Source organism: Eschrichtius robustus, chromosome 17, assembly GCF_028021215.1.
Source record: "Eschrichtius robustus isolate mEscRob2 chromosome 17, mEscRob2.pri, whole genome shotgun sequence".
In the NCBI taxonomy this organism is placed as follows: domain Eukaryota; kingdom Metazoa; phylum Chordata; class Mammalia; order Artiodactyla; family Eschrichtiidae; genus Eschrichtius; species Eschrichtius robustus.
The window spans coordinates 41443769-41470584 of NC_090840.1; the positions used below are offsets into that span (position 1 = coordinate 41443769).

Consider the following 26816-nt stretch of genomic DNA (forward strand, 5'->3'; position numbering starts at 1 on the left):
ATAGTCGTTTTCACAATACTGATTCTTCCAAACCAAGAACATGGTATATTTCTCCACCTGTTTGTGTCATTTTGATTTCTTTCATCAGTGTTTTATAGTTTGCTGCATACAGGTCTTTTGCCTCCTTATGTAGGTTTATTCCTAGGTATTTTATTCTTTTTGTTGTGATGGTAAATATGATTGTTCCTTAATTTATCTTTCTGATTTTTCATTATTAGTGTATAAGAATGTGAGAGATTTCTGTGCATTAATTTTGTATCCTGCAACCTTACCAAATTCGTTGATTAGCTCTAGTAGTTTTCTGCTGGCATCTTTAGGATTATCTATGTATAGTATCCTGTCATCTGCAAACAGTGACAGTTTTACTTCTTTTCCAAATTGTATTCCTTTATTTCTTTTTCTTCTCTGATTGCCATGGCTAAGACTTCCAAAACTATGTCGAATAATAGTGGCAAGAGTGGACACCCTTGACTTGTTCCTGATCGTAGAGGAAATACTTTCAGTTTTTCACCATTGAGAATGATATTTGCTGTGGGTTTGTCATATATGGCCTTTATTATGTTGAGGTAGGTTCCCTCTATGTCCATTTTCTGGAGAGTTTTCATCATAAATGGGTGTTAAATTTTGTTGAAAGCTTTTTCTGCATCTATTGAGATGATCATATATTTTTTATTCTTCATTTTGCTAGTATGATATATCACATTGATTGATTTGTGTATATTGAAGAATCCTTGCATTCCTGGGATAAACCCCACTCCATCATGGTCTATGATCCTTTTACTGTGTTGTTGGATTCTGTTTGCTCATATTTTGTTCAGGATTTTTGCATCTATGTACATCAGTGTTACTAGTCTCTAATTTACTTTTTTTGTGATATCTTTGTCTGGTTTTGGTATCAGCGTGATGGTAGCTTCGTAGAAAGAACTTTGAAGTGTTCCTCCCTCTGCAATTTTTTGGAAGAGTTTGAGGAGGATAGGTGTTACCTCTTCTCTAAATGTTTGATAGAATTCAGCTGTGAAACCATGTGGTCCTGGACTTTTGCTTTTTGGAAGATTTTTAATCACAGTTTCAATTTCAATACTTGTGATAGATCTGTTTATATTTTCTAATTCTTCCTGTTTCAGTCTTGGAAAATTGTACCTTTCCAAGAGTTTGTCCATTTCTTCCAGGTTGTCCATTTTATTCACATATAGTTGTTTGTAGTAGTTTCTTATGATCCTTTCTATTTCTGTGGTGTCTGTTGTAATTTCTCCTTTTCCATTTCTAATTTTATTGATTTGAGTCCTGTCTGTTTTTTTTTCTTGATGAATGTGGCTAAAGGCTTATCAATTTTGTTTATCTTCTCAAAAAACCCGCTTTTAATTTTATTTATCTGTGCTATTGTTTTCTTCTTTTCTATTTCATTTATTTCTGTTCTGATCTTTATGATTTCTTTCCTTCTACTGACTTTGGATTTTCTTTCTTCTTCTTTCTCTAGTTGCTTTAGGTGTAAGGTTAGACTGTTTATTTGAGATTTTTCTTGTTTCTTGAGGTGAGATTGAATTGATATAAACTTCCCTCTTAGAACTGCTTTTGTTGCATTGCATAGGTTTTGGGTTGTCTTGTTTTGTTGTCATTTGTTTCCATGTATTTTTTTTAAATTCTTCTTCGATTTCTTCAATGATCTCTTGGTTATTTAGTAGTGCACTCTTCAGCCTCCATGTATTTGTGTATTTTACAGTTTTTTTTTTTTTTTCTGGTAATTGATTGCCAGTCTCACAGCATGTGGTCAGAAAAGATGCTTGATACAATTTCAATTTTCTTAAATTTTCTGAGGCTTGATTTGTGACCCAAGATGTGATCTATCCTGGAGAATGTTCAATGTGCTCTTGAGAAGAAAGTGTATTCTGCCACCTTTGGGTGGAATGTCCTATAAATATCAATTAAATCTGTCTGTTCTATTGTGTCATTTAAAGCTTGTGTTTCCTCATTTATTTCTGTGTGGATGATCTGTCCATTGGTGTAAGTGGGGTGTTAAAGTCCCCTACTATTATTGTGTTACTGTCAATTTCCCTTTTTATGGTTGTCAGAATCTGCCTTATGTACTGAGGTGCTCCTATGTTGGGTGCATAAATATTTATATTTGTTATAACTTCTTCTTGGATTGACCCCTTGATCATTATGTAGTGTCCTTCCTTGTCTCTTGTAACACTATTTTAGTGTCTAGTTTGTCTGATATGAATATTGCTACTCCAGCTTTCTTTTGATTTCCATTCTCATGGAATATCTTTTTCCATCCCCTCACTTTCAGTCTGTATGTGTCCCTAGGTCTGAAATGGGTCTCTTGTAAGCAGCATTAATATGGATCTTGTTTTCGTATCCATTCAGCCAGTCTGTGTCTTTTTGTTGGAGCATTTAATACATTTACATTCAAGGTTATTATCAATATGTATGTTCCTATTACCATTTTCTTAATTGTTTTGGGTTTGATTTTTGGTGTTTTTTTCTTCTCTAGTGTTTCCCGCCTAGAGAAGTTCCTTTAGCATTTGTTATAAAGCTGGTTTGGTGGTGCTGAATTCTCTTAGCTTTTGCTTGTCTGTAAAGCTTTTGATTTCTCCATCAAATCACAATGAGATCCTTGCTGGACAGAGTAATCTTGGCTGTAGTTTTTTCTCTTTCATCACTTTAAGTATATCCTGCCACTCCCTTCTGGCCTGCAGCGTTTCTGCTGAAAAATCAGCCGATAACCTTGTTGGGATTCCTTTGTATGTTATTTTTTGCTTTTCCCTTGCTGCTTTCAATATTTTTCTTTGAATTTAATTTTTGTTAGTTTGATTAATATGTGTTTTGGTGTGTTTCTCCTAGGGTTTTTCCTGTATGGGACTCACTGCACTTCCTGGCCTTGATTATTTCCTTTCCCATGTTAGGGAAGTTTTCCACTATAATCCCTTCAAAAATTTTCTCATACGCTTTCTCTTTTCTCTTCTTCTTCTGGGACCCCTATAATTCGAATATTGGTTAGTTTAGTGTTGTCCCAGAAGTCTCTGAGATTGTCTTCAATTCTTTTTATTCTTTTTTCTTTATTCTGCTCCTCGGCAGTTATTTCTACCATTCTGTCTTTCAGCTCACTTATTTGTTCTTCTCCCTCAGTTATTCTGTTATTGATTCCTTCTAGTGTAGTTTTCATTTCATTTATTGTGTTGTTTGCCTCTGTTTGTTCTTTAGTTCTTCTAAATCTTTGTTAAACATTTCTTTTATTTTCTTAATCCATACCTCCATTCTCTTTCTGAGATTCTGGATCATGTTTACTATCATTACTCTGAATTCTTTTTCAGGTAGGTTGCCCATTTCCTCTTCATTTATTTGGTCTTGTAGGTTTTTACCTTGTTCCTTCATCTGTGACATATTTTTTTGTCATCTCATGTATTTATTGATTGATTGGATTGTGTTCCTGTCTTACTGGTTGTTTGGCCTGAGGCATCCAGCACTGGAGTTTGTAGACTGTTGGGTAGAGCTGGGTCTCAGTGCCAAAATGAGGACCTCCAGGAGACCTCACTCTGATGAATATTCCCTGTGGTCTGAGGTTCTCTGTTAGTCCAATGGTTCAGACTCAGAGCTCTCACTGCAGGAGCTGTGGCCCAACCCCCAGCTCACGTCCCAAGATCCCTCAAGCCATGCAGAGTGAGAAAAAGAAAAAATGAAAAAAAGGAGCAGTAAATAGCAAAGAGTAAAAATAAAATAAGATTAGAAAAATAAAAGATATGTTAGAAAGATAAAAAATAAAAATACAGATGAAACAACAACTGAAGGTAAAACAGAACCGCAATAGTGAAAAAGAGGAGGAAAAAAAAGCCAGAGGCTTTCGCTGTGTGGGGCCAGGGTTTAGGAAGGGGTGGGGTTTAGGTGGTGGGCGGAGCCTATGCTTAGGATGCACACGGCTAAGGGGGCTAGGGGGTTGGGCTTTGGCTCAGTGTAGCACAAGGCGCCCATCAGTGCTTCTGGCCTTGGAGGGTGGAGGACCAGGTCCAAGACCCCAGCAGGCTCACTGGGCCGGAGTGGGTGGGGGAAATGCCTGCGGTGCTTCCCCTGATTCCCTGGCCCTGGAGGGTCCCCCCAACCACCTCTCCTCCTTTTCCCCCCTCCTCCTTCCCTCCTACATCCCTAGGACCCCTACAGCTGGAGGTGGCCTCAAAGGGCAGAGTACCAGGCCTGGGAACCCAGCAGGCTTTCCAGGGCCCAAGTGAGTGTGGGAAGTGCCCTGCATGCCTTCCTTGATCCTCAGATCCCAGACAGCCCCTCCCCGTCTGCCTCTCCTCTTCTCCCCCACCTCCTTCCTACTCCCCTAGGACCAACGTGGCCTGGAGGGGGCCTCGGAGGGCAGGTGACCCGGCCTGGGAGCCTGGCAGGCTTCTCAGGGCTGAGTGGGCAGGTGAAAGGCCCGCTGCACCTCCCCTGATCCTCCTGTTGTAGAAGGTCACCCACCCACCATCCACCTCTTCTACTCTTTCCCCCACTTCCCTCCCTCACAGGCTCCTAGGACCCACGAGTCTGGAGAGGGCCCCAGAGGACGCAGGACCAGACCCAGGAGCCCAGCAGCATTCCTGGGGCCCAAGAGGGTGGGGGAAATGTCCCCCATACCTCCCCTGATCCTCCAATCCCAGAGGGCCCCTCCATGTTTGCTTCTCCTGTTATTTCCCCTTCTCTCTCCTTCCAACGCCCCTAGGACCCACGAGGCCAGAGGGGGCCCCAGAGAATGGAAGACCCGGCCTGGAGCCCTGCAGGCTTCCTGGGGTCCAATTGGGCAGGCGAAATGCTAGGCATGCTCCCCTGTGATCCTCCGAGACCCTTGAGGGTCCCTCCAGGCGTGGGAGCCCCTCCCCTCCCAGCCACCCCTCAGGGGCACCAGTCATGTCCAGCCTCCACTTCTCCTCCCCCCTCACTCCCCCCACGTCCTACTTGGTCACTTGGGGGTTCCTCCCATTTCTTTGGCATCGAGGTCCCCCAACAGTGTCTGGCAGGTGCCCTAGTTGTGGGGAGACATGAACTCTGTGTCCTGCCCCACTACCATCTTCACAAAAGCAGTTCTAAGAGGGAAGTTTACAGCAATACAATCTTACCTCAGGAAACAAGAAAAATCTGAAATAAACAACCTAACCTTACACCTAAAGCAACTAGAGAAAGAGGAGCAAACAAAACCCAGAGTTAGTAGAAGGGAAGAAATCATAAAGATCAGAGCAGAAATTAATGAAAAGAGATGAACAAAATAATAGAAAAGATCAATGAAACTATAAGCAAGTTATTTGAAAAGATAAACAAAAATGATAAACCTTAACCACACTCATCAAGTAAAAGGGGAGAGGGCTCAAATCAATAAAATTATAAATGAAAAATAAGTTGTAATGGACACCACAGAAATACAAAGGATCATTACAGACTACTACAAGCCACTATATGCCAATAAAGTGGACAACTTAGAAGAAATGGACAAATTCTTAGAAAGATACAATCTTCCAAGACTGAACCAGGAAGAAATAAAAAATATGAACAGACCAATCACAAGTACTAATATTGAAACTGTGATTAATAAACTCCAAAAAAACAAAAGTCCAGGACCAGATGGCTTCACAGGAAAATTCTATCAAACATTTAGAGAAGAGTTAACACCTATCATTCTGAAACTATTCCAAAAAATTGCAGTGTTTGGAACACTTCCAAACTCATTCTATGATACCAACATAACCCTGACACCAAAACCAGGCAAAGATACCACAAGAAAAGAAAATTACACGTCAATAACACTGATGAACATAGAAAAATCCTCAACAAAATACTAGCAATCTGAATCCAACAATACATTAAAAGGATCATACACCAAGATCGTGTGATTTATCCCAGGGATGCAAGGATTCTTCAGTACACACAAATCAATCAATGTGATACACCACATTAACACACTGAAGAATAAAAACTATATGATCATCTCAGTAGATGCAGAAAAAGCTTTTGACAAAATTCAACAGCCATTTATGATAAAAGCTCTCCAGAAAGTGGGCATAGAGGAAACATACCTCAAAATAATAAAGGCTGTATATGACCAACCCACAGCTAACACCATATTCAATGGTGAAAAGCTAAAAGCATTTCCTCGAAGATCAGGAACAAGACAAGGATGTTCACTCTTGCCACTTTTATTCAACATAGTTTTGGAAGTCCTAGCCATGGCAATCAGCAAAGTAAAAGAAATAAAAGGAATCCAATTTGGAAAAGAAGAAGTAAAACTGTCACTGTTTGCAGATGACAGGATACTATACATAGAAAATCCTAAAAATGCTACCAGAAATCTCCTACATCAATGAGTAAAGTAAATTTGCAGGATACAAAATTAATACACATAAATTTGTTGCATTTCTATACACTGGCAATGAAAGATCAGAAAGAGAAATTAAAGAAATGATCCGATTTACCATCATATCAAAAAGAATAAGATACCTAGAAATAAACCTACCTAAGGAGGCAAAAGACCTGTACTCCAAAACTTTAAGACGCTGATGAAGAAATCGAAGATGACACAAACAGATGGAGAGATATACCATGTTCTTTGATTGGAAGAATCAATATTGTCAAAATGACTATACTACTCAAGGCTATCTACAGATTCAATGCAATTCCTATAAAATTACCAATGGCATTTTTCACAGTACTAGAACAAAAAACTTTACAATTTGTACGGAAACATAAAGACCATGAATAGCCAAAGCAATCTTGAGAAAGAAAACTGGAGCTGTTGGAGTCAGGCTCCCTGACTTCAGACTCTACTACAAAGCTACATCATCAAAATAGTATGGTAGTGGCACAAAAAACAGAAATATAGATCAATGGAACAGGATAGAAAGCCCAGAGATATACCCATGCACCTATGGTCAATTAATCTACAACAAATGAGGCAAGACCCTACAATGGAGGAAAGACAGTCTCTTCAATAAGTGGTGTTTGGAAAACTGGACAGCTGCATGTAAAAAAATGCAATTAGAATATTCTTTAACAGCATACATAAAAATATCCAAAATGGATTAAAGGCCTAAATGTAAGACCGTATATTATAAAACTCTTAGAGGAAAACATAAGCAGATAAATCGCTGCAATATCTTTTTAGATCCGTCTCCTAGAGTAATGGAAATAAAAACAAAAATAAACATATGGGATCTAATTAAACTCAAAAACTTTTGCACAGAAAGGAAACCATAAAAAAAATGAACAGACAACCTCCAGAATGGGAGAAAATATTTGCAAACAATGAGACCAACAAGGGATTAATCTCCAAAATATACAAAGAGTGCATGCAGCTCAATATCAAAAAAACAAAGAGCCCAATCAAAAAATGGGCAGATCTAAACAGACGTTTCTCCAAAGAACATATACATTTGGCTAAATAGCACATGAAAAGTTGCTCAACATCGCTAATTATTAGAGAAATGAAAATAAAAACTACAATGTGGTATCACCTCTCACCAGTCAGAATGGTCACCATCAAAAAATCTACAAACAAAAAATTCTGGAGAGGGTGTGGGAAAAAGAGTACCCTCCTACACTGTTGGTGGGAATGTAAACTGGTACAGCCATTATGCAGAACAGTATGGAGGTTCCTTAAAAAACTAAAAATAGAGTTACCATATGAGCCAGCAATCCCACTCCTGGGCATATATCCAGAGAAAACCATAGTTCGAAAAGATACATGCGCCCCAATATTCATTGCAGCGTTGTGTAGAATAGCCAAGACATGCAAGCCACCTAAATGTCCATATATAGATGAAAAGATAAAGAAGATGTGGTACACATATATAATGGAATATCACTCAGCCATTAAAAAGAATGAAATATTGTCATTTGCCTCAACATAGATGTACCTGGAGATTATCATATTAAGTGAAGTAAGTCTCACAGAGAAAGACAAGTATCATATGATACCACTTATATGTGGAATCTTAAAAAAAATGATACAAATGGACTTATTTACAAAACAGAAACATACAGATTAGAGAATGAACTTATGGTTACCAGTGGGGAAGATAGAGGGGGAGGCATAGATTGGGAGTTTGGGATTGACTTATACACGCTGCTATATTTAAAATTGATAACCAACAGGGACCTACTGTATAGCATAGGGAATGCTGCTTAATATTCTGTAATAACCTAAATGGGAAATTAATTTGAAAAAGAATAGATACATGCATATGTATAACTGAATCAGTTTGCTTTACATCTGAAACTAACAACATTGTTAATCAACTATAATATAAAATAAAAATTTAAAAAATATAAACAGAATGAACATGAAAAAATATGTTGAGTGAATGAATAAATGATAACTACAAATCCCCTTAATATGATATAGCTAAGTATTGATAGAAAAGAGGAGTGTGAGTTCTTCTGTCATTTTGCTTATTCAGGGTAACATCTACTCCTATTTACAGATTTATTGTTACTATTACTATGTTAGACCAAATCTTTTATTCATTCAACAGTATTTATTGAGTGCCTGCTATCTGCCAGACACTATTCTAGGAGTTGAGAATCCATCAGTGAAAAAAAAAATGTATTAAGAATGTCCAAATCAGATAAAAACACATTATATAAGTAGTGGTGTGTATGAATGTGTTTGTGTAAAGGTACATTAAGTGCTTCAGAAAAGTCTCCTCTCTAAAGAAAATTATAAAAAATAATATATGTATATGTTGGATAGGCAATTTTCATTCTTTGAAATATCTCAAAATGCATTTGTTTATATATATTGATATTTTTCATTTTATGTCAAGTTATATTAAATGGCCAGTTTAAAGAATTACTAATATTATAGTCTCAAAATGAGCTAAACTCCTATTTTATAAAACAGATTGATCAGTTCTGATGAAATAGTTTACTTATTTATCTATACACATATAAACTATCATTGCTTCTCTGAGGTCTGGGAAATGAATGACGATCTTCAATAGGAATTTTTATCTACTGAAGTGTAGTGTGTGATAGCATACCCAAATGACTCGATTTATACTAGAAATGAGAAATGTCAATGTGTGTTTAGGAGGCCTAGACCTATATTAAATGAGCATGTGTAAACGTGTGCATGTGTGTGTGTTTGCACACACCTGTCCCTGTCCCTATTTCTATCTCCAAATGTCACCCATCTCCTACAAGCCATCTTTAGCTGTGATTTCTCCATGTGGGTCCACATGATAGTTATTAGTATAACTCCTCATCAGCCTATTTTTCTATTGTGTTCTTCGTGCTGGTTGTAACAAGCCTCTGCCCACCTCCATGTTCTTCTGGAGCATCTTGTGAGATGTAATTTGCTCTACAAATTGTAGTTTAATTCAGACAGACAATAAAAACCCTGGGGAGAGTTTCTCATTCCTTTCATTCTGGGGTGGCCATTTTTATTACTGCAAACACATGTTCTCGAAATGCACATTACAGCAAATTTGGTATGGCTTGAGAGTTTTTCACATTTCTCTGATTTCTTATACAAGCACTGTCATGGCATACTTTTAATACCATGGATAAAACAGAAGGAATAAGCCTCTAAATGCTTTAAAACGTTTGGATGCTTGTTTTATTCTTGGCAAATCATCTGAATGATAGTCTCAATTTTATCTTAGGATCATAATAAAAAATCAGAAAGCTGTGTATTTGGACCAAATTTTCTTGACATCCCTCTGACTCCATCTGCTATAGAATATATTTCTTTGAGTAGCATTTTGGATTTTTGTCCTGGGCTTTGAGTAAGGGGTAACCATGAGAAATGGAACCTGCTTCTTCACTTGCTGTAGGAGTTCTGTGAACAGTTATTATCCACAGCTTAGGCAGAGAGGAAAAATATTGTCTGCATCTCAGATAACCATGATATTGTAGTACCTGATTTTCTTTCCAAGGAGTGTGGAATACTAGAATGCTGTGAAAAAGGTAACAATTAAAGCTATCTTAATTATTCCTTAATGTATTTGATTACACAACCAATTTTTTCTAACTGTGTGGACAAAGGAGATTCTGGATTCTACATTACCCCTATCCCTTTCACCCAACAAGGCTCCATGTTAACTGAGTATATTTTCTTTGTTTGTTTGAAAGAGTTACAGTGTTAATGATAATATTCAATATATAGAATCCATATTCAGATAGCCTGATGTACCTCATTTACACCAGGTATGTTCCTGATCCCTGGATCAGATGGGTTCAATTAGGAAACCTACTGAGCAGAATTTTAGGAGATGCTGAGGAACGTAGTCTATATAAATTCTTTTGATCTGTTGTCTATATAGTATTTTAATCCAATATTTTTAGTTGTGGTCAAATTATCTTTGAGATACTAAAAAGAGAGGGCAAAGAACACCAACAAATTGGGCTACTATAAGAATTGTCTCTATGCTAAAGTAAAAACTAGTTTTTATCACTTGAAACTACACTTAATAAATCAGCTGTGGATGAATAGAAATGAGTTTATAAAAATCAGATTTAACATATTCGAAGAAAAGGAGGAGTTGAGACATTTTGAAGATAAGTATTTAAGGCCTATGTGAAACCTTTAAAATTATACAAGTCATACATCTTTGTAAGAGAAAATTTGGAAGATACAGATTATCACAAATATCTCCTTACACAGAGCTATTAGCTTCCAGATATATCCATTGATATTTAAAGTATGTGTGTATTTTGATTCTGGGGTTTGAAGAAGAGTGGTGGGGTTCAAGGGAGCCTATAGTCCCCTCACTTGCTCTTAATGATGAATCTGCATGTAGTTAATGAGTTTTAGCATCTCTGCCCATAAGTGTCTGGGGAGGAGCTGGAAGTGTAGTAGTGTCCTTATGTAGGAAGGAACAAACACTGTGTTTGGTGGAAGAATCAAGGGCAAAGCAATTTTGTACATGCAAATGAATTATAGCTTGCTCTATATCAGCACTGACTACCCTTCTATGTCCCACCTTTCCATTTCCCACCCCTTCAGCTATTTTTTACAAAACATCACTGAGTTCATTTGGGGGCCAGATTTTAGTTTTGATATATTGTGGGTGATCCTGAATTTTGTTTGTATTTTTCCTCATTACTGTAGATCTATGCATATGTCTTTGAAAACATCAAGTCTGTGCGACTGGAAGCACTGCTCTTATCCTTGCTGAGCATCGTGGTGCTTGTTCTGGTTAAAGAGCTGAATGAACAGTTTAAAAGGAAAATTAAAATTGTTCTTCCTGTTGACTTAGTCTTGGTAAGTATGAATCAACATTTAGCATTCTGCCCTGCAATGCTTGCAGTTGCTGTGGGTAACCTGCAGAGGCTCACATTATTGTCTAAAGTAAGCCACAGCTAATCCTGTCTCTCATTAAAGCAGGGCTAATTTGCATGGCTATACATTAATGTAAAGACAGGAAATATTTTGAGTCAATAATTTTAAAAAGGGGGCACACATGTTTTCAATTTTCACAGATGCTTGTATTTTTTTAGGTAAATAAGAGAACATGTAGCTTAAGATTTTAAATAAGGAGACATTTCTAAGGATGAGACCTAAAAGATTTCTGGCATGATTCTCCTAAAGCAACAAAAAGTGATACCACATCCTATTGATATGTTATTTGCATGGTATGATGCACAGAATTATTATCAATTGACAAATGTCCATTAATGATTGATAAATTTATTGACACTGTTTTTATTGACCCAATTTTGCTTTATTAAAGGATACTCATGATTTTCACTAGCCAGGGCTGATTCTCTAAGATTTTTTTGTTGTTGTTGTACTTGTCATAGCAACAAATCATACTTTGCTCCTAAGGCTTATGGCATTAAAAAATACATTTTGAAATTTTAAGTGCCTCTAATGGAAACTCTTAACTAAACAAAGCATTACATTGAAAATGAAATGTTAAACCAACCACAGTTTACTAACTTACTTATTATTAATTGGCTTTAGTTTTTTAATGGTCTTTGGGTTATATACATGTATATGACAAGTGGTGTCTAAATATTTTCACCTATTGAAATATCCCTTCATACTGTTGAAATGGTATAGGTTTATGTAAATGTATAAGGCTAGCACATTGGCAGCTGTCTCTGAGGGATATGACTTTTTTTCTGCATAACTAAGATGGATGGCTTCTCTCCATAATTAGGCCTTGTATAATTTGTAGAGATACATATATATAATCTATATAATGTGTGTGTGCTTGTATATGTGTGTGTATTTCAAATAAGCCATACAAGTGGAGGGTACTATGATTATTAGTAGTTTTCATGGAAACAACTGTGAAACATATTTTATTCCAAAGTCCTATAGGTATTAAGGAATGCTTATTATATCCTGTGTTGTTTTGTGGTTTAATTTCTGAAAGTAAAGTAAAACTTGCCATAAATTAGGAATTGATTTCCCAAAATAAAATCCTTTTTTGTATGATGGTATACAGTTTTCAGTAATGATGTATACAATTGTATTGATTTTTTTCCCTAAATGTGTTATTTTAATAAATATCTCATGAATGAGTTTGAAGTTTCCTTGGATTTTGGAATAAATGGGACTTTATTAATAATTCATCAGATTTGTTAAGAGAAAAAGTCAAGCAGTGAATATAGTTTAAGTGTTAAATATGTAAATGTTAAGTAAGCAACTCTCTGTAATAACAGTTGAGGATAGGTAAGCAGCCTCTTCTGATTGTTTGGATGTAGCGTATGCCTCTTTTGAATTCCTATAATATTTTATAATATATGCCCCACCTTGTAAAAAAAAAAAAAAAGCTTGATTATATGTTTCATGAAACCAGAAATTGAAAATAACCTTGGGGAAGAAGACTCTTGAACTCTTTTTATTCAATACTGAATAAAACACTGAATAAGACAGTTGTTCATTCAATACAAAAATTGTAAGAATTATCCTTACAAAAAATAAAAGGTACTCCTTATACAGTGTTGCCCCTAATATGTGTAAGACCTAAGGCAAAAATAATAATGCAGGCCCAAATACTTAAGAGTTATAGATCAAAATGTTAAATAAAATAGGTTCTATTTTCCTATCTTGACTAAAATACCTTAGTGATTACCTTGAAAGTCAGGTTAAAATAGAGAATTCTCCTAATCCTTTGGGTTCTGCCAGAATGTGGCAGCAAGGGGAAAGCCAGTCCCTTGGCCTGCCTCTTCTCTTCCTACTTCAGCTATATCTCATCTACAGTGGGATTCATAAGTATAAATGTGGATACCCTTGCCCCACAACTGTCCCTTGGCCTTTCCTTGGGCTACACTGGAAGGATAGACCTGGTGAAGGTATTCTGGAAGTAGACTTGGAGCCATTTAGGCAGGAAATTATAGATTCCTGATGATTCAGGGTGTGGTCCAGAAAGAGGAGTCCAGGTTTGAGTTGGGTACCTCCCTTTGCCCCCACAAAACTCCCATTTTATGGGGAGAGCTACAGTTGGAGGATGACCAGATTAGAACCCTCTAAAGCACTGTCTGAAAGACCAAGTTAGTGACTTAGATTACTTAATTTTAATATTGGCTATGTGTATTAAACACCATGTATTCTTCCATTTTCAATAAGGATCCAGCATCTTGTGCCTATGGTGTATTTTCTTTTACAGCTCACAGTATTTTCTGACTTGATATAAATATTTCATTAAAATTGTTAGCAATTAAAGTTTATTATTGGCTTAGGAATTTTTGAATACATTAATACTTCTGATTCCAACCTAATAGCCTGAACTTTTAACTACTACTATATTCTGTAGAAAATACAATTATAGCACAATATCTATAAAGTTTAAAGTATAACCTGTAGAGTTTTGCTGCCTTTAAAAAATATCCTCAAGACTCTTTTGCTTTTTAAGTCTATTCAATGTTTTAAAAACTTCTATAAATTCAGTTAAATATCATCACAGAGAACAGAAATACACAGGAAAAATCCCTACAAAATAATATTATCGGCATTGTTAGATATTCCTTATTTTGCTAGTGTGATTTTGTTATATCTTTTTTCTGACCATGTATATGGTAAAGTTGTACTTTAAATAGGTAATTAACGTGTCTTTTTTAAACAAAAAAGTGTAGTATATAAATAGTTATACCAAACTGATATGATAACCATGTGAAATTTACAGCACCTATTAAATTATCAGAAGAATGAAAAAAGAATGTGAAAATGGATGGAAAACATTAAGGTGGCATGGCTGGTAAAAACAAATGCTGAACAGAATTCTGAACATACATTTTAAAGGTGATCATGGATACTTTCAGAGAACACTTGGTTTCACTTATTATATATCATTATATCATATAACAGAGAGTCATGTACCTGAGACTCCAGGGAGGTAATTTCAAAAGTATCAAGTTCGACACATTATTACCTAGGATATTTTACTTCAAGAAATAGCAAAACTCAAAATTCAAAATTATTCAAGGAGACTGTAAATCATCATTGATTACTAACTTACATTAGGAATATTGATGCAACATCTTAAACTCTTAGGTGGTTGCTGCAATGGAGGGAAAACGTTCTGTGTTATAAAGCATCCCTTCATATTACAAGACACAAGTATTTAGGTTGGATTGTGGTATCTGTACCTACACAAGCATGCACGCATGCACACACACGCTCCTATAGTCTGTGTTCTGCTCCCCTTCAGAATCAGACACAATTGGGAAGGATATAAGAAAAGTTGTATTATTGTAATACCATTAACTTTTTGAGACTGCAAATTAAGTGCTGTCAAATCCCAGAGGGATTTTTTGATTTTTAAAATTCTTCTTAGTCTTTAAAAATCTGTGCAACTGCTATATTACTCGAGAAAATCATGGGGCACATGAACAGTGTTTACTTTTAAAAATAGTTTTAAGATGTTTGAGAAGTCAGGAATAATTTTCTTTTTCTTTTTTCAAATGGAACCACACAGATTATTGCTGCATCATTTACTTGTTATTGTACCAATATGGAAAACACATATGGATTAGAAGTAGTTGGTCATATTCCAAAAGGGTAATGTAATCTTTTTTTTTTTTTCTTTCTCTCTTTCTTTTTCTTTCTTTCTTTCTTTCTTTCTTTCTTTCTTTCTTTCTTTCTTTCTTTCTTTCTTTCTTTCTTTCTTTCTTTTTCTTTATTTTCTTTCTTTCATTTGTTTTTTGATGGAGGAAGCAACTGGGGGTAGGTAGGTATGTATTTCATTTCTTTCAAAGGCTCTCTATGGGACAAAATTCCAATTAATTTCTATTTTACAATGATAGAAACAAACAGTTCACAATAAAGAAAACAATAACTTCTTAGACTGCTTATCTCTTACTTGGGAAGTTGATAACTATTTTATACAGCATTGCTTCAGGTAAAAGATTTGGAAATTACATGAATATTATTTGAAAAAGAAAGCAAGGCATTGAATTTCCAAATTAGAGTCATGCTGTAGGATATAATCTTCCCTAATCCACTCACATATTCCTATGACTATTTTTATTTCACTTAAAACATAGTAAAAATACACAAACATCATCTGAAATAGCAAACCTATAGATATGAGTGGTGTAGAATTTTGAAAGAGAGGGTGGAAGTGGAGATGAGGGCATGTTCCCCACCTGTCTTAAAGCCTTCCTCAGGACACTAAGAGGAAGATTAACAAGAAGAAGAGGTGTTCACCCTAAAAAGACAAAATTTTGTTCCAAATATAGCCTGAAAGAAAATAAAGTCATCTTAGGGGAGAAAGGGGATGTCTCTTTTAATGGGCTGTACTATACACTAATATTTATAAATTTGGGATGAAGTTAGAGTTGCTGAGTCCTCTATATTTTTATTTTCCAGTCCCAAAGTTTGGCTTCTAACTACATTAAAATGGAAGGACAGTAGAAAAATTCTCAGAGATTAAAAAGATAATTTAAAAAATCCTGTCTTTAGCCTTTATGTTAAAGATATAGGCTAATAGTGATTATTGGAATCAACTTGTGTTTTCTAAAGGGTTCTCTACTTTTCACCTTCAAATTTAGTTTATTGTTTTTTTCTCTAGGTTAGTTTATCATTATTAATAATTAGGCAAGCTCAATTTTTTATGAAACAAAAGTTCTTATAGTTTGAAATGGTAGCACTTTTATGTATCATATATCTTAGGGCTTGTAATGGTACAAATCAATTTGACTTGGGGATAAACTTGAAGGAGTGGTTAAAAAAAAATCATGCCTCTCCTCCATCCAGTCTAATTCTTCTTTATTTTGAGTAACCTTTCCAGACCCATCTTCTTAAAGAAGCATAGAAAAAACATGGCATTGATAAGAAATGGAGCTGAGGTTGAATTCATTTTGTGATTTAGATACATTTCTCAAAATGTTTTCTCCTCTATACATTGCATTACTGGTACTTGGTCTGGAGATTGTGGGGAGAATTAAATAAAACTGCTAATATGAAAGTGCTGAGCATTCAATTTACATGCTCAGTATTAAATCAGCATGAATTATTTTCCCTTTTTCTTCTACTTTTGCCCCAGAGGGTTTTTTTTTAAAGAGGGGAAGTAAGTGTCACAAAGCATCTCAGGGATAAATAAACAATGACACTGGGGTCAAGTGGTTTTCAAAAAGACAATAAGACAATGACTGTGTATTAGTTGGAAGAAATATTTAAACAGTTATTTACAACTGAGAAACAGCTAACTGTGGTCCTGTATTTTGCAACAGAGTGTAGCTGGACACTTTATAGATATTTTTCTTAACATGGGATACATAGAGTCAAAAAACAAAATTCAACTGAGTACATTTAGAGGTCTTATTGACTTTGTTCAACAATTTCTTAATTGAACAGCAACCCATCTAGCAAATCAAAAGGAACACTGAAGAGCTGTACAAAATGAAAGGCTTTTATAGTCAGAAGGGGAAGGGCAGGAAAAGGATGTTTCTAGCAAAGAGTGGATTGTTTCAGGCAAGGTCACTTTCCTATGTGGGACAGAAGGGCAAATTACCTTGCTAATGCTGACCAGGTAATTCTAGATTGACTGGCTAAGGTTACATTCCTGGGAGAGGCTGAAACTGCAGTTAAATTAGGTATTAATTCTTGGTTTGCTTACATGGGGCTTAGCACAAGTGACTCCATTGTGGGCCTGTTGTCTCTTTTTTAACAATAGTTAAGCGTACTGTGAAAAAATCATGTTAAAAAACATAATTAAGATTATAAACTCAACGGAAAATTTAAGGATTAGCTCAGGAATCGTAGCTCACAGTAAACTAGTGTTTGCATACAGCACTGTAGTATTCAAGGCAGGAAATACAGTTTCTAATGCCAGCCAAATAAAAGTTTAGGAAGATTCAATGAAAGAATGCTCCATATTTGCTTTTGTTCTGATACAGGAAATTTTTGTTTAGTCAAATTTTCTGTGCTATAACCTGAATTCTCTGTGAGTGAATGCCAGTTAGATACACGGAGCTGTCCTTGTGGTGTTCTTTGTGATTTTGCTTTTCTGCTAAATAATGTTGAAAACAAAAGGCTTCTAAGGGCAAGGTTGCTTGGTTTTCTCAGGGATATTTCATGTATTCTATGTAAACTTCAGAGTCATTGCCATAGCTGAATTCACTGCAAGTTGTTACAGAAATAACATGAAAGTTGATGAGTTCAATATGGTCTTTCTTTCAACAGCATTCCTCCACCTAGAGCTCCCCCAATGAACATCCTCTCTGCAGTAATCACTGAAGCTTTTGGAGTGGCACTTGTAGGCTATGTGGCCTCACTGGCTCTTGCTCAAGGATCTGCCAAAAAATTCAAATATTCAGTTGATGACAACCAGGTGGAGTATGCCCCAACCCCTCTCCACACCTCTCCATAGCTATTGTATCACTGTACGGTGTATTCCCAGATCCAGAAAATATTGAACTTATGAAAAATACAACTTTTCTATGTGTATAACACAAATGGGTAGAAGAAAACAAAAGAAAATATCTAAGTCATTCATTGAAAGGTGAAAATCTGACTTTCTTGGATTGGTTATAGTACACTCTGTGTTTTAGAGAGGGACATCTTGATGATTTGGTTTTAGGAGAGAATCTAAATATATTTATCATTGCATGCTGACTTTCAAAATACAAAAAACACTAATATTACTCTTCTTAGTAAAAAACTAAAGGTTACAAGGGTCTGTTCTTAGAATACCAAAGGATGAAGAGTTTACTGAGCATGTTTCTGAATCTACCTCTGCTAGTGTCTTGTCTCAAGCCCTGTGGCCCTACATTTCTGCACAGGTCTGCAGAGATAGCTATGGAATAGTGGTTAGAATGCCAAAGTACCTATATCTAAATCTCACTCTGAAATTGTTTCTGTGTCCCAGTTTTGTCATCTGTAAAAAAGCAGATTTATTCATTCAACAGGTGTGTATTGAACCCTACTATTTACCAGGTACTGGTCTAGGAACAAGGGATACAATGGTACATAATGCAGACCATGTCTTTCCTCATCTTAAAACCTCCCAGTGGTTTCCCATAGTACTCAGATTAAAAGGCTATTACCGAGGCTTACAAGGCCATACCTGACCTTGTCACCATCCCTTTTCCTCTATGATCTCATATTTCTTTCATAGTTCTAGCCACACTTACTGCCTTGTTTTTCCTTGAGTTCACTAGTCATGTTTCTAGCTCAGGACATTTGTACTTGCTGTCCCCGTTTCCAGGAATTTTGTACCCTCAGGTAGCTACATGCCTCCTTTATTCAAATGTTCCCTTCTCAGGGAGCCCTTCCTTGGTAAGCTAAAATCCTAAATTCCAAAATTTTCCACTCCTTTCTCTGCTTTACTTTCCATACTCATCGCGTTTATTGTCAGCATTCCCTCACTAAAACTCCAGTCTGTGAGGCCAGGGATTTTTGTCTGTATTATTTACTGGCAATAGCAGAAGCAGAAAAACATTAGGAGGCTTTTGCAATAATCTAAATGACACTTGATGACTTGGACCAGGATGTAGCAGTGAAGGAGATGAGAAAGGGACAAATTCTGCATTGGATGTGGACACCATCTGGGAAAAGGGGTAGTCAAGACTATCTCTAAAGCTTTTGGCTCAAGCAACTGGAGCTTGAGACAGGGAAGGATGTGGGAGAACCAGGGTGGGAATATATAGAGCATAGCCTGATTAGGTAAGTTTGAGATACCTGTTAACCATCCAAATGAAAACGCTGAGTGGCAGGTTGGCTATGTCAGTCTGAAGTTCAGAAGAGTGGTCTAGGCTGGAGATATAAATTTGGGAGCTGTCAATGTGTATTTGGGTAGCTAAGATTAGAGAGGGAAGTGGTCCAGTATTTGTGATTGGTTAGATGAGAAGAAACCACAAAGGAGACTGAGAAGTGGTGGCCAGGGAGGTAGGAGAAAACCAGGAGGGTGAGAGGTCCTAGAAGGAGCCTTTAAGGAGGAGGAAGTGAGCGACTGTGTCAAATGCTAATCTTAGGCCAGGTAGGGTAGAAATTAACCATTGGATTTAGCACTGTGGAGGTCACTGGTGGAGTGGCGGGAACAAAACCTTGATTCTAATGACCTGAAAGAGAAGAAATTGACAACAGATACAATAAATGCCTTGTACTTCCCTATAAGGTTGTTATTGTTATAAGGATTAAACAATGAAGTGCTTAGAACAGTTTCTGGCTCATTGTAAGCACTCAATAAATGTTAGCTATTCTTAAAATAATGGTTAAATTACGACCAGTGGAGAGAACAGAAATAGAATACAGAATAAGTCTCATTCCATGACAAGTTTTACCGGTGGTCTCTAAAAGTTGCTTGTGATTAGGAAATGATATATCCTCCTATTATCATTCCTGTAGGAATTTTTGGCCCATGGCCTCAGCAATGTGATTCCTTCATTTTTCTTCTGCATACCAAGTGCTGCTGCCATGGGAAGGACCGCTGTCCTATATAGCACAGGAGCAAAGACACAGGTAACTTTATTTTCAGCAGGGACAAAAGAACTGATGGGTCTTTACTCTCCTTGGAGAGTGGGAAGAATGAGCTTCTCTCTAAAGTCCTGAGAATATTTTTACTTCTTCAATTTCTTAAAACTAGTATCAAGGAATTCTATCTCTTCTCTTTCTTAGGAAAGATCCTTGAGGAGCTGAATGATTCAATGAGCAGACAAAAAAATCCTGTATTAATGGCAGCTTTATTGTTGTCAATCTTTGAACAAATGCTCCCTCTAGCGGTGTCTCTGATTGTACGTTTTGCTAATCTAACCAGTCAATTTGAAATTTTAAAATTTTTGTTCACTTTCTTTAAATAAAATGAAAACAACTGTATGAAAAATCAGTCCTTGACAATGACATTCCTGTCTATAGAGATGTACATGTATGTAAATGAATAATACGATGTCTGTGCACATTTTGATTTTAAGAAACAATTATGTATTTTTAGGAACTCAAATCAATTTGACATTTGAGAACCTGCTATATACTAGTTATTATGCTTGGTACTGATAAGATGTCGATGGTAGTAATAAAGATGTTTCTGTGATGATGATGATGGTGGTGGTGTTGGTGGAAGCATATATCGAGTTATATGCATGTCATACATTTTATATAAATGAACTCATTTAATCTTTTAGGTACCTCTATGAAGGAGGTGTAATTATTATGCTAGGTTTCCACATGAGAAAGTTGAGGAAAAGGGGGTTAAACTGACTTATCCAAGTCACAGAGCTTGTAAGTGGCAGAGCTGGGATTTGAACCCAGATAGATCTACTCCAAATCTTGCATTCTTAACTACTGTTCTATACAAGAAAATTCATGTATATTTTAATTTAATAAATTAATATTAACAGCTAACCATTATAAAACAATTCACATTTATTTTAAATTGGAGTTGAATGAGAATTTATAAAGCATTTTACGTGATAATTTAAACATTTATTAGGAGTTTACCTTATACTAAGTCCTTTTTGGGGGTTGTAGAAGAGTAAATTTGAAAAGGATATTGTTCTTGACGTTGGGGGCAAGTGGCCAGAGAAAGATGGGTTAATGAACATTAAAATATTGCATAAAATTAACCAATAAAATTTGATGAATGCACCATGGAGCAGAGGGGAAGCAGCAACAAATTCTGAATCTATAATAATTTGACATATTATTGCCACAACTCATCATCAAAGATGTGTAATTCTCATTCAACATTGTTTTACATGACAATTTGATTGATTTTTACACAGTTCGTGATTTAAAGCATAAGTTCATCATGTGTATTGGCATAAACATTTTTGCAAACTCTCAGATACTTGTAACCTAAATTTGAATGTTTAATACATAGTGTACTCAAGTATCATTCCTTACTCTGGAGACTCTTCTATCTATAAAATTCTAGGATTCTATAGTGGTTTCCACCTAGTTTCTTACAAGGATGAGTGTGTTAGATTTCCTCACATCATTTCTGCATGGTATTCTATTCATCAGACTTCAGAAGAAACAAAAGGTACCTAACAAAGCACTAGTTCAGGGAAACAAAGTTTGGCAGCACAGTATTTTCATGCTGTTCTGCTTGTTGAGATTGTCGCTAATCTGTTCAACAATTCCCATTAAATTGTACAGAGAAGGAATCTGATTTAATGTGCATACCCAAATCGAGGATGCTTTCCCATGGTAGTCATTTTGGCATTACAACTATTAAGTTTACGTGGAGATAACTGACATGATTTGAAGAAGGCACTGGGCAAGCCAAGTCTTAAAAGTTTTGTTCTAAATAGTCTGTGAAACCAGTTTTCTATGTGACAAGACTTCACAAAGAAATCCCTTAAATAGCTCTGTCTCTCATAGGTACTAGACTTATACCCAGTAAATTAATCTAGAAGAATTTAAACCCTTCAACTTTTAGGCTAATAATAGCCAATCAAAGTAGCAGTGGGAACCACCTTGCATTTGTCAATTATTTCACCAACCGACTCGTTCTTGTTCAGAAACACTATTAGTATTTCTGTAGAAAGATATCTTTTAAAATACAAATATGATCTTGTTACTTCCTCCTAGAACCCATAAAAGGTTTTGCATAGGTCTTAGAATTCAGAACTTTATGTTACCAAAACTGAGTGCTTCCCCCTACAGCCTCATCTTGGACTCTTCTCCACCTCAATCTCAGCTCACCAGTCACAGCTCCTCCTTCCTCGTGGGCTCCAGTGTCTGTTCCTTTTCTCTCTGTGGCTGCCTCCTCTAAGTTAACTCCTCCCATTCTTCAGATCTCACTGACACTTTTGGGTCAACTGTGTTCTTTTCTTCAGAGACCTTAGCTCTGTTGGACTTTAAGTGTTCATCAGTGTGATTATATGATTGATGTCTGCCTTCTTCTCTTGACTTCAGCTCCTAGACAGCCCATGTCTGCTTTGGTTCACCATATCCTCAGTGTCCAGCCCAAGACTTAGCACATAGGAGGTGTTCAATAACTATGTGTGGAAAGAATTAATGAAAAATGAAAGTATCTGATAATTATAAAACTAGTCAATTTTGCTGATATTTTTACCAAGTCCAAGATTGCTCTGCTCACTGCACGAGAGGCCAATAAATTGGGAGACGAGGTGTTGAGGCAAGGAATAGCGACTTTATTCAGAAAGATGGGTGTCTGAGAAGATGGCAGACTAATGGAAATATTCAATTTCTCAGATCCTCCTCTTGGTCTGGAATTTGACCAGTATTTGGGAGACATTTCATGACCAAATTTTGTCCCACAGCACTGGGAGGCTCATCCCAGATCAGGCAAAAATTCTTGTTGATATGCCACTCCAGGTGCTAATTTCTGGATTAGGACCTGTTGATAATTAAAGATTCTCTGAATCTTCTGTCTTTCTAATCTATTATGATCCAAGAAATGTTTTCCCTTATTGCTTCTTCCCATACTTAGAATCATACTATTACAATTATTCTATAAGAGTCATAAATGTGATCTATTTCCTCAGGATGTTTAGCCATCATCAATTTTGTTGGAGCCTGATTGCACACTGTAAGAGACAACAATCTTATAAAATAGACAGGATATAAGTAATGTAGGTAGTAACATTGACAAAGTCATAGTGCATCAGGAAGACACAAAGCATAAACAATTTGGAAACAAAGAATAAACAAAAACAATGCTTAGTATAACTGGTTGTAATCCAGTTACAATAAACCATCAAGTCCACAGGAGAGCCAGTTGGAGAAGCCAAATTCAGGCAGGATCAGGTAGAGAGAAAAAGATAAATGTTTCATCTTTGTTTACAAGGGTATACTTTATCAACTTGTTGTAGGTCATAACATAAGAGAAAAGTAAACAAAAGAGAAAAGGAAAACAAAGGTTAAGGCTAGTACATTTCCCAAAGTCATATAGTTATATATCATATTCATCAGTTCATTCAGTCCCATGTAATTAATTCCTGTTGATCTGGATGAAGTAATCAGTTCATCCAGATTTGTCATTTGTTACCCAGTCTAGTGGTATTATCTAAAGGCTATCAGAAACATATTTGTTAAAAAATGTTCCTTTTTATGAGCCTTCTTGAAGATGTGGCAGTTTTGCAAATCATCACCTAAGCTGCCTATGAATGACAAAAGTCTTAAAAAGGCAAGGTTGAAGATCTGATTAGAATTCTTCTTGGCTAAGAAACTTATCCAAGTTGTTATGACATACAGCATTTTAAGATAACAACTAAAACTATAGCATTATACCAGGACATATGCAAATTTCAGAAACTTTGTATAATTTTTAGAAAATCTATTTTAATAACATTTATTCATACCATATAATCTGAGGAAGCTTATTGCTCATTTGACAATGCTTTCCATGTAATTTAGCATACCAACCAATTCTAGTCAGTTTAATATATATATATATATTTTTTCCCCCTCTGAGGTGCCTTAGGGTCACAGTTCCCTAGCCCCCCAAAAAGGAAGAAAATCCCAACCAACGCTTCGCCGCAGGCAAAACCAATGCAGTAGGGAAGGATACCCTGCTGTTGTCACACACGAGTCCTGTTATGAAATCAGTCTCTCGGGGTCACAGTTCCTCAGCCACAAAAATGGAAGATTCCGAACCAATACCTCATCAGTCCAAAAGGGAAGAACCCCAACCAATGCCCCATCGGAGATAAAGCTGAATGAATGACCAAGGCTAGTTCAAAAGGGAAAATCCCAACCAATGCTCCACCACAGGTGAAACCTATGCAATAAGGAAGGCTCTCTGGGGCCCTCTGAAGCATCCCAAAGCTAGCTGAAGTCAAAAGAACTTTAATTAGAATTTGATAGGAAATTCATCCAAAATATCAAAACGTTTTTTCTTAAAAAGCATTTGGTCAGATAGAATATTTAAGAACAAATACAGCTCAGTTAACGGCAAGATAGTTCACACAATATGTTATCAAAAGCAGCATTCTAAGTAAACTTGTTCTCTTAGCAGAGAGGAGCCAAGTCTGGTCCTGCACCAGTCTACTTTTAATAACAAAATCCATTTACCCAATTCAGTTTAATATAATCTCAGTCTGACCATGCATAACACTCCTTTTTACTCAAAACATATGTCCCACTTTCTTATTATATAGCAAAAGATTTTATTATTTTTAGTAGCTTTAATTACATATTTAAATTAGAGTCCCCAACTCTTAAAAACCTTAATTTTTAGTGAAAACCAAGTGGCAAGTAATAGTTACCAAAATCTGGAGACACTATTTTAGATAATTTTCAGAACATAATTATTCCTATAGCATTTACCTGAAAGCTCTTATCTCATTTACATTTAAAGTTTCATCCTATCAAGTTATTTTCCTTGCAGCAGATGTAATAAGGTCTTATTTGATTCCTAGGTACAATAAAGTATTATGCTAAATATTAATGACTCTAAAGACATGTCTATATTAATTAGATCAACAAGCTTAAGCCACCTTCAATACCAGATATCAGTTTAATGTTGAATATTTTCTAGATCACATGAACCCAAAATTCCTTCTGACCAGTTTTATATTCCTGAGTATTTATATAGATGCTTGATTTTTTTTAAAGGGCAAAACTAAACAGACAAATCACACAAAGAAACATACACACACACACGCTCACAAAAGTGAAAAAAACAAAAAAGGAAGAGAGCAACCAAACCAATAAACAAACCCACAAATGAAAAGAAACACTAAAAACTAAATTAAGATAAACATAAAATCAAAAATAAGTCAAACACAGAAATTAAACCCCAAGTCCACAGTTGCCCCCAAAGTCCACAGTCTCAATTTTGGGAACACTTGTTGTCTATTCAGGAATTCCACAGATGCAGGGTTTACCAAGCCAATTGTGGGGATGTAATCTGCTGCTCCTGAGGCTGCACAGAGAGATTTCCCTTTCTCTTCTTTTGTCGCACAGCTCCTGCAGTTCAGCTTTGGTTTTGGCCCTGCCTCTGCATGTAGGCTACCCTCAGGTGTCTCTTCCCCACCCAGACAAGACAAGGTTAAAGCAGCGTCTAATTAGGGCTCTCTTGCTCACTCAGGCCGAGGAGAGGGAGGGGTACGCTAGTCACAATTGTGATGTGGGGAATGCCTGCGGTGGCAGAGGCCGGTGTAAAGTTGCAACAGCCTGAGGTGTGCTGTGTTTTCTCCCAGGGAAGTTGGCCCTGGATCATGGGACCCTGGCAGTAGTGTGCTGACAGGGTCCCAGGAAGGTGTGGGTAGTGACCTGCACTTGCACACAGGCCTCTTGGTGGCAGCAGCAGCAGCAGTAACAGTCCGTGCCTGCCTTTGGGTCCGAGATGATATCCGTGGCTTGGCACCCATCTCTTGAGCTCACTTAGGCGGTGCTCTGACGTCTGTGGGCATACAGAGCAGGAAGCCCCTCTCCTTGAGCACCCCAAAACAATGGTCTCTTGCCTCTCCAGCAGGTCCAGACTTTTTCCCAGTCTCGCTCGTGGCTAGCTGTGGTGTACTAGCCCCTTTCAGGCTGTCTTCACGCAGTCAACACCAGTCCTCTCCCTGGGGTCTGACCTGCAAAGCCCAAACCTCAGCCCCAGCCCCCACCTACTGGTTGGCACCGATCCTCTGTGTGGAAATCTCTCCACTTTGCCTTCCACACCCTGTTGCGCTCTCCTCTGACACTTTGAAGCTCCCCCTCCCCCACCAGTGAAGGGGCTTCCTAGTGTGTGGAAACTTTTCCTGCTTCACAGCTTCCTCCCAAAGGTGCAGGTCCCATCCTGAGTCCTTTGTCTCTCTCTTTTTTTTTTTTGTTTCTTTTGCCCTACCCAGGTAAGTGGGGATATTCTTGCCTTTTTGGAAGTTTGAGTTCTTCTGCCAGCATTCAGTAGGTGTTCTATAGGAGTTGTTCCACATGTAGATGTATTTTTGATGTATTTGTGGGGAGGAAGGTGATCTCCACATCTTAATCCTCCACCATCTTTGAAAGTCCTCCTCATGCCATTGTCTTTTGATATGAAGTGCACCTTAGTGGTTGGTGTCTTTTTCCTTCCACATAAACATGGATATACTCAGTCACACGGGTATCTGAATGAATCCTGTAATCTGCCTTCTGACAACTAGCTCTCTCCAGTCTAGTGGAGTTACAGGCATAATATTTTGTTATTTAAAAATTATTATCATGTAAAATCACCAGTTACTCCTAAATAATCAGTTTAGTGACAGTTTTGTGTATATAACTTCTTTTATGGACAATCCTTAGTTCTCTAATGACTTATTTCCCACAGAAGGACTTTTCCCCCCTTTATATGCTGGGGAGTGCTGTAGATGAGCTCCACTAAATACGGAAGGAACTTGTATCAAGCTTCTTTCATTTAGTTTAATGGTTTTGAATTTCATCCATGCTGTTGCATGTATCAATAGTCTGTTCGTTTTTATTGTTGAGTAGTATTCTATTGTATGGATGTCCCAAAATTTATCTA

At 36.8% G+C, this 26816-nt stretch overlaps 1 protein-coding gene across 1 annotated transcript in view; it reads left to right on the plus strand.

Annotated features, from left to right (window-relative positions):
• Positions 1–26816, plus strand: part of SLC26A7 (solute carrier family 26 member 7) — a 208157-nt gene that overhangs the window by 114761 nt on the left and 66580 nt on the right. Inside the window, exons 5-8 of the mRNA XM_068525701.1 lie at positions 11081–11233; positions 14898–14980; positions 17606–17753; positions 19769–19882. Of these exons, the coding sequence (XP_068381802.1) occupies positions 11081–11233; positions 14898–14980; positions 17606–17753; positions 19769–19882 (498 nt within the window). The remainder of the gene's footprint in view (positions 1–11080; positions 11234–14897; positions 14981–17605; positions 17754–19768; positions 19883–26816) is intronic.